The sequence below is a fragment of the Heterodontus francisci genome, chromosome 30 (genome assembly GCF_036365525.1).
Source record: "Heterodontus francisci isolate sHetFra1 chromosome 30, sHetFra1.hap1, whole genome shotgun sequence".
Taxonomy (NCBI): Eukaryota; Metazoa; Chordata; class Chondrichthyes; order Heterodontiformes; family Heterodontidae; genus Heterodontus; species Heterodontus francisci.
Genome location: NC_090400.1, coordinates 54,489,900 through 54,505,159, shown reverse-complemented (window position 1 = coordinate 54,505,159; position 15,260 = coordinate 54,489,900). Strand labels below are relative to the sequence as shown.

Genomic DNA, 15,260 nt, shown 5'->3' with positions numbered 1-15,260 from the left:
AACAGGTCAGTGGCAAGTGGTCCAGAAGAAAACCACAAAGAAAAAACATCCCAAAGCCACCACCCAAACCAGTGGCAAGAGGAGGCTCTCTTCTGAATCAGACTGCAACAACTCCTCTTCACTGTACGGGGAAATGCTGGAACGACAGCCCCTTCAAAAGAGGCGGCAGAACTCCGAGATGGATGATAAAGCATCCCAGCCCCCGGGCACTGGAAGCTGTGATGGGCCCGGCGTGCCCCAACCCCAATTCCCCACACGTAACGACGTGGCCAACGCATCTCAGTTCCGGGACACCAGGAGCAAAGACACGTCTGGCGTACCTGAGCTCCGGGAGACCGGGAGCTGTGATGTTTGAGGAGGAACAGATGGAAGCAGCTGAGGACAACCCAATGCTCTCTGCCTACAAGACCCCCCCGATGTCACCCGAGCGGCACAAACCCTGCATGAAAAATCAGGAGGGGTTTCTGAGCCCAACCAACGTGAAACTGCTTGCGCACACGATGGGTATGCAGGAACATCCCGAAGGGGAAGGACTGGGACTAGCGAGGACAAATGGTATGGGAAGCAACAACTAATCTTTAGTAAAAAATGGGTATAAGAATTGCTTCCATTAATGTGCGTAGCATTAAATCTACTACGCGATGTGTTTCAACCTTGGGTTACCTTGCCAAGGTCAAAGCTGACCTACTGTTTCTGCAGGAGTGTGGAATACCACACCTCAGCACCTACAGGCAGTGGTCGCGATGGTGGTCCCACGGGCCATCGATCTGGTCGGGGGGTAATGACTGCCGTTCCTCCGGCCTGGGTATTCTGCTGCGGGGAGGTAACTTCACCATCTCCGAAGTTAAGGAGGTGGTGGGCGGCCGCCTCCTCGTAGCAGACGTGATGTACAACAACGCTCCGCTCCGGTTGATCAACGTGTACGCCCCGGTACAACGCAGCAAGCAGCTGACCGTTTCCCAGCAGCTCCCACTGCTGCTGGCGACGTCCAGGCCGGTCATCCTAGGCGGTGACTTCAACTGCATCATCGATGCGGCTGGACGATCCGGCAGTGACGACAGCAAACTGGACGCTACGCCCAGATTCCTAATAGAAACAGTTAAGGATGCCAAACTGCACGACGTCTTCAGCAAACCTGCAGACGGAGCGCAGCGCAGATACACATGGTCAAGATCGGACGGGTCTGCCCGTTCCAGGATTGACTTCCTGTTTGTGTCCCGTGCGGTCACGGTCGGATCCACCGACGTCAAGCCGGTGTTCTTCTCCGACCACTGCCTCTTACTGGCCGACTGTCACTTACAGGACGACCAGCGGGTTGGCAGAGGGACGTGGAAGCTCAATGCTACACTGCTGACCCCAGAGAACGTTGAGGAACTCAAAAGGGATTACAATGGTTGGAGGACCGTGAAACCCCTCTGAGTCTCCAGTTCACTGGTGGGAAGCGATTAAGGAGAACATCAAGAGGTTCTTCATCCACAAAGGTGTTCAGAAGGCGAGAGAGAGGCAGAGGGAACTGTCCCGACTCCAGAAAATTATGCAAAATCTACTCCGGTTGCAGTCAATGGGGGTCGAGGTCAAGGAGGACCTCCAAGAGGTGAAGAGCCAGCAGGCCTCGCTCTTTGCCAAGGAGGCCTCCAAGATCATCTTCCGGTCCAGAGTCCGCTCCATCGAGCAGGATGAGACGTGCTCGCGTTACTTCTTCCAAAAGGTACACAGAGAGAGCTCTGTGATCAGCAGCCTGAAGGAAGAAGATGGCTCGGTAACGTCTTCGCAGTCCGACATACTAAGGATCAGCAAATCCTTTTATGCTGGGCTGTATGACGCGAAGCACACAGACAGCAGAGCCTCCCAGTCCTTCCTGTCATCTATCACAGAGGTCTTAGATGACAGCAGGAGGGAGAGACTGGACAAGCCGCTAACTCTGGACGAGCTGACAAAGGCCGTCGAGTCTTTCGAGACGAGTAAAACCCCCGGGAGCGACGGCTTACCGGTCGAGTTGTACTCGGCCCTGTGGGACTGGGTCGGCCCGGACCTGCTGGAAGTATACGAGAGTATGCTCCTGGCCGGCAGCATGTCAGAGACCATGAGAAAAGGCATCATCACCCTCATTTACAAGCAGAAGGGGGAGAGGGCAGAAATCAGAAATTGGCGGCCCATCTCACTGCTTAATGTTGATTACAAGATTCTGTCCAAAGTCACAGCCAGTCGAGTCAAATCTGCTCTGGAGTTGGTGATTCACCCCGATCAGACCTGTACTGTACCCGGCAGGAAGATCTCTGATAGTCTCGCGCTACTCAGGGATACGATCGCCTACGTACGGGACAGGAGGGTGGACACCTGCCTCATCAGCCTGGACCAGGAGAAGGCTTTTGACAGGATATCGCACACCTACATGATGGACGTGCTTTCCAAAATGGGGTTTGGGGAGGGAATCTGCAATTGGATCCAACTGCTCTACACAAACATCAGTAGCGCAGTCTCAATCAACGGGTGGGAATCGGAAAGTTTCCCGATCAAATCTGGAGTCAGACAGGGCTGTCCTCTCTCCCCGGTCTTGTTTGTTTGCTGTATTGAACCCTTTGCTGAGTCTATTAGGAAGGATGCGAGCATAAGAGGGGTGACAATCCCAGGCAGCGGAGGCACTCAGGTCAAAACCTCCCTGTACATGGATGACGTCGCCGTCTTCTGCTCGGATCCGCTGTCCGTGCGCAGACTGATGAGCATCTGCGACCAGTTCGAACTGGCCTCGGGAGCCAAAGTTAACCACGGCAAGAGCGAGGCCATGTTCTTTGGGAACTGGGCTGACCGATCCTTTGTCCCCTTCACCGTCAGGTCAGATTACCTGAAGGTGCTGGGGATATGGTTCGGAAGGGCCGGGGCGTGCACCAAAACATGGGAGGAGCGAGTAGCCAAGGTACGACAAAAGTTGGGCATGTGGGGGCAGCGATCTCTCTCCATTGTGGGTAAGAACCTGGTCATCAGGTGCGAGGCGCTCACGTTGTTGCTCTACGTGGCGCAGGTCTGGCCCATACCCCACTCCTGCGCCGTGGCAGTCACCCGAGCCATTTTCCGCTTCGTCTGGGGATCTAAAAGGGACCGGGTCCGGAGGGACACGATGTTCAAATCTCTGGACATGGGCGGGAAAAATGTACCCAACGTGGCCCTCATCCTGATGACCACCTTCGTGTGCGGCTGCATCAAGCTATGTGTAGATCCCCAGTACGCAAACTCCAAGTGTCACTACGTGCTGAGGTTCTATCTGTCCCCGGTGTTGCGAAGGATGGGCCTGGTCACATTGCCGCGGAACGCACCATGCAGTTGGGCGGCGCCGTACCACCTATCCTTCGTGGAGCAGTTTCTGCGGAAAAACACCTTTGACCACCGGTCCATCAGGCAGTGGTCTGCACGGAATGTCCTCAAGGCCCTACGGGAAAAGGAAACGGTGGATCCTGTCGGATGGTTCCCCGAGCAGACCGTCAAAGTCATTTGGCGGAATGCCTCATCACCAGAACTTTCGGTCAAGCACCAAGATGTCGCTTGGCTGGTGGTGAGAATGGACCTCCCCGTCAGATCCTTCCTGCACGCCCGAAGTCTCACCCCCTCCACATGCTGCCCTCGAGGTGGCTGTGGTGGGGAAGAGATGGCTGCCCACCTCCTTCTGGAATGTGTCTTTGCAAAGCAGGTGTGGAAAGAGATGTAGTGGTTTTTGTTGAGGTTCATCCCAAGCAGCTCTGTAACACAGGAGTCTGTGCTCTACGGGCTGTTCCCAGGGATGCACACCGAGACAAACATCAACTGCTGCTGGAGGACCATCAATTCGGTGAAAGGCGCCCTTTGGTCTGCCCGAAACTTGCTGGTCTTCCAGCGCAAAGAGTTGTCCACGACCGAATGTTGCAGACTGTCACATTCCAAAGTCCAGGACTACGTGCTGAGGGACGCACTAAAGTTTGGGGCAGCCGCAGCAAAGGCTCAATGGGGAAAGACCACCGTGTAAGGTCCCCACACCAAGCTGAACTGAGGGGCTGGATCCATGGAAAACTCCTCGAACTGTATCGGGAAAATTTTCGTTTGCTCTAAAATGTATATAGCATGAAAAATGAAATGGAAGGGTTGTGAGGCATCTCACTCCTGTATTGAAGGAAACTGACCTCCTTTGCACTGTATTTTTTGACTTGGTGCTGTTTGGAACGGTTTTGTAATGTATTTTTTAAAAAGATTTTTATGAATAAAGTATATTTTGGAAATTTAAAAAAAATCTATGAGCTGTCAACAACCAAGTGTTGCAAACTGACATATTCCAAGGTCCAGTACTACATGGTGACGTATGCACTAAAGCTTGGGACAGCCACCACAAAGGCTCAATGGGAAAAGGCCACTGTTTAATGCACTCCCGCCTTCGCATACCGAAGGGCTGGAACCGGTGTGAAACCACTCAGGCTGCATGCGCCAGAGAATATTTGATATGTAATGTACATTGTAAATTTAACCTGCAATGGCAAGTGTAGTGAGGTACCTCAAATATTGAAAGAAACTGATCTGTATTGCACTTTTTGTAGTGTCAAATTTGAACTGTTATGTAATGTACAGTTACAAATTTTATGAATAAGGTAGTTTTTGGAAAAAAAATTTGTGCTATGCATATCTTAAAGATGTGGTTTTCAAATTTGAAAATCTTGTCTTTGAATAAAGCTAAAATCAACACATGTAATAACTAGGTCATTTTACATTCTTCTGTTTGGTCACATGGCATTATTAATCCTTTGTTCTTCACTCACCAAATGTTATGTAATTGGAAAGGAGGTCTAATCCAGATTCATTTCTCCAGATGCTGTCAATTCCACAGGTCCCTGATGGCCCCTGCTCGCTTGCATGAGTGGCACAATTCACCCCCAAATCAGCACACGATACAGTGTTACTTTTCACCTCAGACATCTGGCTTTTGACTTCAGACATTTTGCTCCGGACTTCAGCCATTTGGGCCTTCAACCTCTTTAGAACCCCGGAATTGGGAGGCGATCGGCGCACAGTCTGCTGTCTCCGCTGGTCACGATCTTTACGACATTGAGCTAATATACAGAAGGAGGGATAATCTTTTTAGAAACAATGAACACGTCCAATAAAACCGTTTCTCAAACTGGAGTCTGCAGACCCTTTCCAGGGGTCCATGAAATAGTCAAACTGTACATGAATGAGTGGCGGCTGGAAGTGGGCTTGGTGCAAGCCGGGAGCAGAATGTGGCCATGACATATGCAGCGCAGAATCAGCTGGCCATCTCACCTTGCAGGCGAGAGTGCATGGAGGAGCACTGAGAGCGGCAGGAAGATGGCCAGATAGAACTGTAGCTACCAAGTGGGCGCCAAGTGAGTTCAGCCTTGCTCAAGAGAGGGGAGATTTTTTTTAAAATTTACTCAAAGTTCTCCAAAATACAAATTCTCCAGGTTTTATGAGTATTATAATTTAAATGGTGGGGTGGGAGAAGGGTACGTGATTACTAATCCATTTTAAAAGGGGTCCTTCAACCAAAAATGTTTGAGAACCACTGCATTAAAACATACTACCTTACTTAGAAACCTTTCAGGTGTCAAATGACACTCAACAGTTGCCAATTTTCCCACCCTCGACCTAAGGTGCTCCTACTGTCACACTGAATACATTCAATTCCACTCGGCACAAAGCAGATTTAACCTGGGTCCATACTGGCCAGCATGGCTCAGGAGCTCAGTGGATAAACTCACCACTATAATAGTGCTTTGGAGCAAAAAATATTAGAAGATGCTCAGCTTGAATGCTCACACTGATGACCCTCAGCTCACAGCCCCAGTGCTGGTTTAGAGATCGTCAAGCTATAAGGTACTCACAGCAAACTTTCCTGGTGTTAATTTTACAATTTATACATCCATATAACTATGGGGAAAGATCAACAGGCAGTGGGTCCTTTGTCTAGAAAAGAGAAGACAGAGGGGTGACCTAACGGATGTTATTAAAATTGGGAAGGGGTTTGATTGTAATAGACGTAGAGAAGATGTTTTCACTTATGGAAGGAGTCCAAAGCTAGGGGTCAGAAATATAAGAGTCAGTAATAAATTCAATAGGGAATTCAGCTTTGCCTGTGTTGGGATGAGGGAGCAGTACCACAGGACATGTGCGATGCCAAAATCATCACCCTCTAGAAGAACAAGGGTGACCGCGGTGACTGCAACAACTACCGTGGAATTTCCCTGCTCAGCATAGTGGGGAAAGTCTTCGCTCGAGTCGTTTTAAACAGACTCCAGAAGCTGGCTGAGCATGTCTACCCTGATGCACAGTGTGGCTTTCGAGCAGAGAGATCCACCATTGACATGCTGTTCTCCCTTCGTCAGCTACAGGAGAAATGCCGTGAACAGATGCCCCTCTACATTGCTTTCACTGATCTCACCAAAGCCTTTGACCTTGTTAGCAGACGTAGTCTCTACAGACTACTAGAAAAGATCGGATGTCCACCAAAGCTACTAAGCATCATTACCTCATTCCATGACAATATGAAAGGCACAATTCAGCATAGCGGCGTCTCATCAGACCCCTTTCCTATCCTGAGTGGCGTGAAACAGGGCTGTGTTCTCGCACCTACACTGTTTGGGATCGTCTTCTCCCTGCTGCTCTCACATGCGTTCAAGTCTTCAGAAGAAGGAATTTTCCTCCACACAAGATCAGGTGGCAGGTTGTTCAACCTTGCCCGTCTAAGAGCGAAGACCAAAGTACGGAAAGTCCTCATCAAGGAACTCCTGTTTGCTGACGATGCTGCATTAACATCTCACACTGAAGAGTGTCTGCAGAGACTCATCGACAGGATTGCGGCTGCCTGCAATGAATTTGGCCTAACCATCAGCCTCAAGAAAACGAACATCATGGGACAGGATGTCAGAAATGCTCCATCCATCAATATCGGCCACCACGCTCTGGAAGTGGTTCAAGAGTTCACCTACCTAGGCTCAACTATCACCAGTAACCGGTCTCTCGATGCAGAAATCAACAAGTGCATGGGAAAGGCTTCCACTGCTATGTCCAGACTGGCCAAGAGTGTGTGGGAAAATGGCGCACTGACACGGAACACAAAAGTCCGAGTGTATCAAGCCTGTGTCCTCAGTACCTTGCTCTACGGCAGCGAGGCCTGGACAACATATATCAGCCAAGAGCGACGTCTCAATTCATTCCATCTTCGCTGCCTCCGGAGAATCCTTGGCATCAGGTGGCAGGACTGTATCTCCAACACAGAAGTCCTCGAGGCGGCCAACATCCCCAGCATACACACCCTACTGAGCCAGCGGCGTTTGAGATGACTTGGCCATGTGAGCCGCATGGAAGATGGCAGGATTCCCAAGGACATATTGTACAGCGAGCTCGTCACTGGTATCAGACCTATCGGCCGTCCATGTCTCCGCTTTAAAGACGTCTGCAAACCCGACATGAAGTCCTGTGACATTGATCACAAGTCGTGGGAGTCAGTTGCCAGTGATCGCCAGAGCTGGCAGGCAGTCATAAAGGCAGGGCTAAAGTGTGGCGAGTCGAAGAGACTTAGCAGTTGGCAGGAAAAAAGACAGAAGCGCAAGGGGAGAGCCAACTGTGTAACAGCCCCGACAGCCAATTTTATCGGCAGCACCCATGGAAGAGTCTGTCACCCTAGAACTTGTCTTTATAGCCACTCCAGGCGCTGCTTCACAAACCACTGACCACCTCCAGGCGCTTACCCATTGTCTCTCGAGACAAGGAGTCCAAAGAAGAAGAAGGGAATTCAGGAGCGTGATTAGAATGTGGAGTTTTTACTACAATGAGTAGTTGAAGTGAATAGCCTAGATGCATTTAACGGAAAGACAGGCAAGTATATGGGAGAAAGGAATACAAGGGGTTGTAGGGTGTGAGCATGCTCATGTGGAACAACACCAGCATAGACTAGCTGGGATGAACAGCCCGTTTCTGTGCTGCAAATTCTATGTAATTCTTTGAAACATAGGGTTCAGGAGCACCTATAAAATGTTTTCTTTACCTGCTCTGCACACAGCTACCTTGTCCCATAGATGAAGGGACAGCCCCAGGCATGAAGAAAGATTGTAGCATTTGGCCTCCATACAGCACAGATAAAATACTTTGCCCAAATTAGAGAAAGGGAGGGGTTGGTGCAGAAGAGGTGGAGGAAGAAGAATTGCATATGCTAATCTGCATTCTAGTATTCCATGGTGCAGTCTATCATGCAACCCCGCCCTCCCCCCAACACAAAGAGATAGCTTGAAAATGAAGGCCATGTAAGAAAAACCAGGATCTTACTAATCAAATGACAAACATACAGCAAATTTATACTGAATAATAATGCATTTACTATGTTATAGCTATGACTACACTTCTGAACTACTTTATTGGCTGTTCGCCGGGTGCTCCGGTTTCCTCCCACATCCAAAAGACTTGCAGGTGATAGGTAAATTGGCCGTTGTAAAATTGCCCCTCGTGTAGGGAGGTGATAGGGAATATGGGATTACTGTAGGGTTAGTATAAATGGGTGGTTGTTGGTCGGCACAGACTCGGTGAGCCGAAGGGCCTGTTTCAGTGCTGTATCTCTAAATAAAAGTGCTTTGAGAGACCTGACAGTACCAAATAATATGTTTCTGTTGACAAATTCAAGTGTAGAAGCTTTTCTTAAAGTTTTCTTTTTATTTTCCAGGGGCTTGAGGGGAACTTCTCAATGCAAATTGGAGGAAGCGGACATCATCGTCTGGGCTCCAGCCGACCCCCATTTTTGCAGTTGCATAGAATTGCATTCAATTTACAGCACAGAAACAGGCCACTCGGCCCAAAGTGTCCATGCTGCTGTTTATGCTCCATACAAGCCTCCTACCACCCACATTCATCTAATCCTATCAGCATAACCTTCCATTCCTTTCTGCCTCATGTACTTATCTAGCTTTCCCTTAAATGCATCTACGCTATTTGTCTCAACTACTTCGTGTGGTTCCACATCTTAACCACCCTCTGGGTAAAGTTCCTCCTGAATTTCCCATTTTGGATTTATTGTTGACTATTTTATATTTATTGCCCCTAGTTTAGGAGTTCTAACTGGGATGTCTTTTAAGTATTGTACACAGAGCATGTTGCATTATAAATTACAGGCCGAGCACGTTACCTGTGGAGTGCAGGAGAGAAGCTGGTGGACGCGGCTGAAGACCCCACAGGTTTTCCATGCTACTTCGGTCCTTCAGGTCCAACAGCTGTATGAGAATGACTGGGTCAATGTCAAGCAGGCTGCTGCTGGCTACAGACGTCAGACTACCCATCCCCCGCCTTGAAGACCTACTGCGGTTGTTCTGCCCTCCTATGGAAAATGGAAATAAAAGTAAAAACATGACAAAAATACACAAGAGTCAAGAAAATGAGAATCTACTGGGAAAAAGGAAATCTGATCTTCTGAAAGCAAGACATGACCAGACTGTTGGAAGTTAAAAGCACTGAGGAATACAAACAAGATAAAGTCAAGCTGTCAACATTACTCCAAGTAACATGACAAGCCATCCACAACATTCTAAGAGTTCTTGATAATGTAGCCCCCTTGACAGTTATGGTTGTTGGGACAAAAGGGAAGATTAAAATCCATTTCAACATTCCAACAATTATCGTTTCCTTCCTGCACGTCTGCTCATTTATCTCCCAGTGCCCACTTCTTTGAAAGGGTCTACACGCCAAAATCTTAGCCCATCTTTTCTCCTGACAGAAGCTGATGAACTTGCCTTGTACTTCCACCATTTTCAGTTTTTATCTCAGGATTTCCAACACATGTAGTTACTTTCATTTTTATTCTAAGGTTAATGATGATGATGGTGGGCAGCTGCATTAACTGAACTTCCCTGATGCAAATTAACAGCAGAGTCCAATCCCTTTCACTGCCAATTTTCTCTGGAGAGAAGCCTGGCTGTTGACCATGTCTCAGAAATGCTGCAAAGTTATTCCTTCCTCCCCTTATTAGGCACCAAAAACTAAGCTTCCTTTCTTAACTGCATGTTGACAGGACTCATTCAACAGGAGTTTGTAACTAACTGCTAGTTGGTGTATGAGGGTGCCCTGATTGCTGTGTGGATTTTTCTCCACCTCAGAGGAGGAAGTCTCAGTGCTGCTTAATGCCTCATTTAGAGATCAGGAACCCACGTAGGAGGGATTGTACATACAAATAGAAAATCTGTACACTGATATGATGGGCTATTACACTGCTTGATGGACTAACAAGTAGGACTGCAATACTAGCTTTCTTTTTTTTAAATCTTATTCAAACACATTTCTCCAATTCAATTTAGTGCTTTCTGCTAGCCAGTGAATTGGCAACAAAGGGACAAAAACTAGTAGTAGTAAAAGGGGGCAAGTCAGAATAATTTTCCCCACACAAAATGGTTATTAGACTATGGATGCATTACAATTTACAAATGAAACTAATTCATATTTAAGAGGATGTTAGGTAAACATTTGAAGGAACATAGTAAAGGGTACAGGGATAAAACACTAGAGCAGACGTTCTACTGATTTTTCAGGGACAGAGAACAGTGTACTAAAAAAAGGTGCAGAGGACACACTGCACTCAGTGATTAACAAAAAAAAAAAATACCTAAAACAAAACATACAAAGAATGAATACAGGTTGATGCAACACTGGTATACTTCAAACTTAGACTCATCTCATCTGCTGTACTTTCACAATTAGAAGCCAAAGGTTTTTTGTCATAAAACTGTCTCCCAATTTACTCCAGTTTGTCCTCATGAGTTGTCTGCCAGCCATTTGGTCAGAATTACTTAATCACTCATTTCCTGATCATCTCCAATTGCCTCTGTATGACCGGGAGTTATGCTTTGGAATGCTAAGCAACGTTCCCCCGAAGCGGTGCAGTTGCACGGCAACCCAAATGTTCCCACACAGGCCACATACAAGTTGGCCTCTAAGTTCCCGCACAAGCGGGGCCGCGCAAAAGAAATTTAAAGGGCCCACACAGTACAAAAAAAAATTAGAAGGTACATTGATGCCAAATCCTGCTCACTGCAATGCTACACTGCAACATGATGACTCATCTAACATAAGAGCTAAGAGAAGGAAGGATCAACATTCTGCCATCCAAGACAAAATACAGTGCTCGTTTTGGTCTCTGTGGACATTTCTGGTCTCCAAATTACAAGATTTAGAGACACTAGAGAAGGTGCAATAAAAGATTTAGAAGAATGAGACTAGAGCCGAGAGGTTATAGCTATCAGAAAAGGCTGGACTCTTCTCTTTTTAAAAAAAAAAGAGGCTGAGGAGTGACCTAATAGAGAGCTATAAAATTATGAAGGGGTTTGACAGGGTGGACAAAATGTTTTGGCTTGTGGGATAATCAAGACCAGGGGTCATAAATACAAGATGGACACTAATAAATCCAATAAGGAATTTAGGAGTAACTTCTTTACCCAGCATGGTTAAAATGTGGAACTTGGTCATTTATGGAGCAGTTCAGAATAGCATAAATGCACTTAAGGGGCAGCTAAATCAGCACACGAGGGAGAAGGAACAGAAGGATATATAGACAGGATGAAATGAAGTCAGGTGGGAGAGGCTCACGTGAAGCAAACACTAGCATGGAACTATTGGACCAAATGGCCTTATTTCTACGCTGTAATTTGATGCAATCCTATGGTGCATCTTGGATTTCAAACTACAACTTTCTTGATCACGCTTGCTCAACAGCTGCAGCTGAGCTGACAACAAAATAGGGCCTTTACTAGGTCACTGGTTTTATTCTCCCATTGCTCCGCTTTTCCCCAACCTTCTCTTTTGTAAAGGAGAAAACAATTCCTCATACATTTCCATTAGAGGGTGGGCAGATCACTCTGCACCCGAGATGGCTTGTAGATTGCCACCTCCTATGCCAAGAGGCAGTTAGTTGTTTAAATCTGTTCACTAGAGCATCACTAGTAACTACTTGGTGGCACTGTTGCCCCAATTCAAAATCACTGTATGGCAAATTCCATTTACGTGGCATGTCTAGAATTTGTAAGACTATTAAAAAGGTCAAAATGATAAATATGGAGCAAAAAACAGTTTTATAGAAAGATCATTTACTCCCTAATCATCAAATACAGTCCCTTTTGGTTCTCTCAGCCCTTCACAATTCAATAGCTGAAAGGTGAGAAAGGGGCCATGCCAGAGTGTTGAAGCCCACCAAATGGAATCCCTCGCAAAGAGTGTTAATGTAAAAACAAATTGAAGGAGGCGTCTGTCCTTTTCCTGACCCCTAATCTAAGCGTAACTGATCAGGAATCAATCATGCAGAGATTCAGAAGTGGGGATTTGAACCCCCATCAACAAACGAAGGAAATGGCAGCCTTGTTAAATGAGTACTTTGTATCTGTCTTCACAACAGAGGTAGAGAATAAAATACCAGCAGTACAAGGGAACCTAAAAAGTCAAGATGAGGAACTTATTGGATTTAATACAAGTTTAAAAAAGTAAATTGGAGAAAATAATGCAACTTAAGAAAAACAAATCTCCAGGGACCGATGATTTCCACCTCTGGGTATTACAATAAGTAGGTGAGGAAACTGCAGAAGATTTCGTCATAATTTTCCAAAGTTCTTTTGATTTGGGAATTGTGCCATTGGATTGAAAAATCACAAATATCACTCCATTACTTAAAAAGGGAAGCAGAGAGAAGGAACCAGACCTGCCAGGTAACTACAGATGTCTGTTTTGGGAAAATTACTGGAATTGGTTATCAGGGCCAGTGACTGAGCACTTGGACAAGTTGATCAGAGTCAGCAAGGGGAGTTGTAAAGGGTAGGCTATGTCAGATTAATCCAGCAGATTTTTTTTGTTTTTTTTTGAGGTCACTAAAATGGAAGGAAGGGAATGTTTACAAGTATTATTTATATGGATTTTCAGAATGGATTTGATAAGAGATCAGCAAAAACGACAGCGCACAAAATCAGAGCCAACCTTGGTGACATGTTGGAAGGTGAAGACATGGAATAGGGATAAAGAGAACATATTTTGATTGGCAGGATGCGACAAGTGTTGCTCCCCAGGGATCTCTTCTGAGGCCTCAGCCTTTCACCATATATATCAATGATTTGGATGAAGGAATACAGAGTTGCGTATCCAAGATTGCAGAAGGCACAAAGTTAGTAAACACAGTAAGTTGTCCGGATGGGCGCAAGAAATTAGAAAGAGACACAGACAGATTAAGTGAGTGGGCTAAACTGTGGCAGGTGGAGTGCAATATGAAGCATGAGGCCATCCACTTTGGTTCCAAGATAGACATATAGTATTTTACTAGTGCTGAGAAACTAGGAACCATGAATGAGCAAAGGGATTTGGGTATTGATGTATACAAATCACCAGAAGTTAGTGCACAGCTATAAGGAGAGATCAAAAAGACCATTGAACAGTAGGCCTTTATTTCAAGAGTGCTGAAAGGAGGAGAGGAGGTTATGCTTCACTTATACATGGCCTTGCTCAGACCCCATCTGGAGTATGAAATTCAGTTCTGGGCAGCATACCTCAGGAAGGATAGATTTGCCAGGGGGCGGGGGGAAGGTACAGCATAAATTCACCAGAATGTTACAGGTGCTTAAAGGGCTAAATTAGGAAGACAGACTGCATAAGCTTAGTTTATATTCCCTTGAGTTTAGAAGGTTAATGGATGATTTAAAACAGAGGTGTTTAAAATTAACAAAATGATTTGATAGGGTAGATACAGAAAAATGATTTCTTTGGTGAGGGAATGGGGGACACAATCTTAAAATTAGAGCTAAGCCATTCAGAAATTAAATTAAGAAGCACTTTTCTCCCTAGATAGTGGAAATCTGGAATTCTGCCCCAAACGGATGTGGATTATGGGTCAATTGAAATTTAAGTTTGATAAGTTTTTTTTTTATATAAAGGGAAGGGTGATATATGCATGGAGGCAGGGGGAATAGCTGAGGTATCAAAGGAATACTCTGCATTGGTCTTTACCAAGGAAGATGATGCTACCCAGGCCACAGAGAAAGAGGAGGATTTAATGGATAAGGAGGAGGTATTAGATAGGCTGTCTGTATTAAAAGTTGACAAAGCACCAGGACCGGATGAGATGCATCCAAAGACACTGAGGGAATACAGCAGAAATTGTGGAGGCACTGGCCATAATTTTCCAGTCTTCCTTAGACTCGGGGGTGGTGCCAGAGGACTGGAGAATTGCAAATGTTACAGCCTTGTTCAAAAAAGGATGTAAAGATAAGCCCAGCAACTACAGGCCAGTCAGCTTAACTTCCATTGTGGGGAAACTTATAAAAACAATAATTCAGGACAAAATTAATATTCACATATACAAAAGTGGGTTAATTAAGGTAAGCCAGCATTGATTAGTTAAACACTATTTTCCCTTAACCTTGCTGGAGTTTTTGAAGGGGTAACAGAGAGGGTTGATGAGGGCATTGCTGTTGATGTGGTGTACGCAAACTTCTAAAAGGCATTTGATACGGTGCCGCACAACAGACTTGTGAGCAAAGTTACAGCTCATGGAATAAAAGGGAATGTAGCAACATGGATACGAAATTGGCTAAGTGACAGGAAAGAGGGAGTAGTGCTTAACGGATGTTTTTTGGGCTGGAGAAAAGTTTGTAGTGGAGTTCCACAGGGGTCAGCGTTGGGACCCTTGCGCTTCCTGATATGTTAATGATTTAGACCAAGACATACAGGGCTCAATTTCAAAATTTGAAGAGGATACGAAACTTGGAAGCACTGTGAACTGTGAGGAGGATAGAACTTCAATAGGACATAGACAAGCTGGTGGAATGGGCGGATAGGCGGCAGATCAAGTTCAATGTGGAGAAATGTGAAGTGACTCATTTCGGTGGGAAGAACATGTAGAGACAACACAAAATAAAGGGTACAACTCTAAAGAGGGTGCAGGAACAGAGGGACCTGGGTGTACATGTGCATAAATCATTGAAGGTGGCAGGAGAGGTTGAAAGAGCAGTTAATAAAGCATTCAATATCCTGTGCTTTATTAATAGGGGCATAGAGTACAAGAGCAAGGAAGTCATGTTGAACTTGTATAAGACACTAGTTCGGTCTCAGCTGGAGTACTGCGTCCAGTTCCGGGCGCTGCATTTAAGGAAAGATGTGAAGGCATTGGAGAGAGTGCAGAAAAGATTCACGAGAGTGGTTCCAGGGATGAGGAACTTCATTTACGAAGACAGATTGGAGAAGTTGGAATGGTTTTCCTTGAAGAGAAGGCCGAGAGG

General features: G+C 46.1%; 1 protein-coding gene across 6 annotated transcripts in view; it reads right to left on the bottom strand.

The window, feature by feature from the left end:
- The window catches only part of trim37 (tripartite motif containing 37), a 102,395-nt gene that overhangs the window by 28,000 nt on the left and 59,135 nt on the right, over positions 1-15,260 (bottom strand). For all 6 annotated transcript variants that reach the window (XR_010968786.1, XM_068010685.1, XM_068010682.1 and 3 more), the window contains 2 exons: positions 9,149-9,337; positions 4,776-5,066 (listed from right to left, as the gene is read on the bottom strand). Coding sequence is in view for 5 of the 6 variants with exons in the window: in XM_068010685.1 (XP_067866786.1) it covers positions 4,776-5,066; positions 9,149-9,337 (480 nt within the window). In the remaining variant the exon portion in view is untranslated. The remainder of the gene's footprint in view (positions 1-4,775; positions 5,067-9,148; positions 9,338-15,260) is intronic.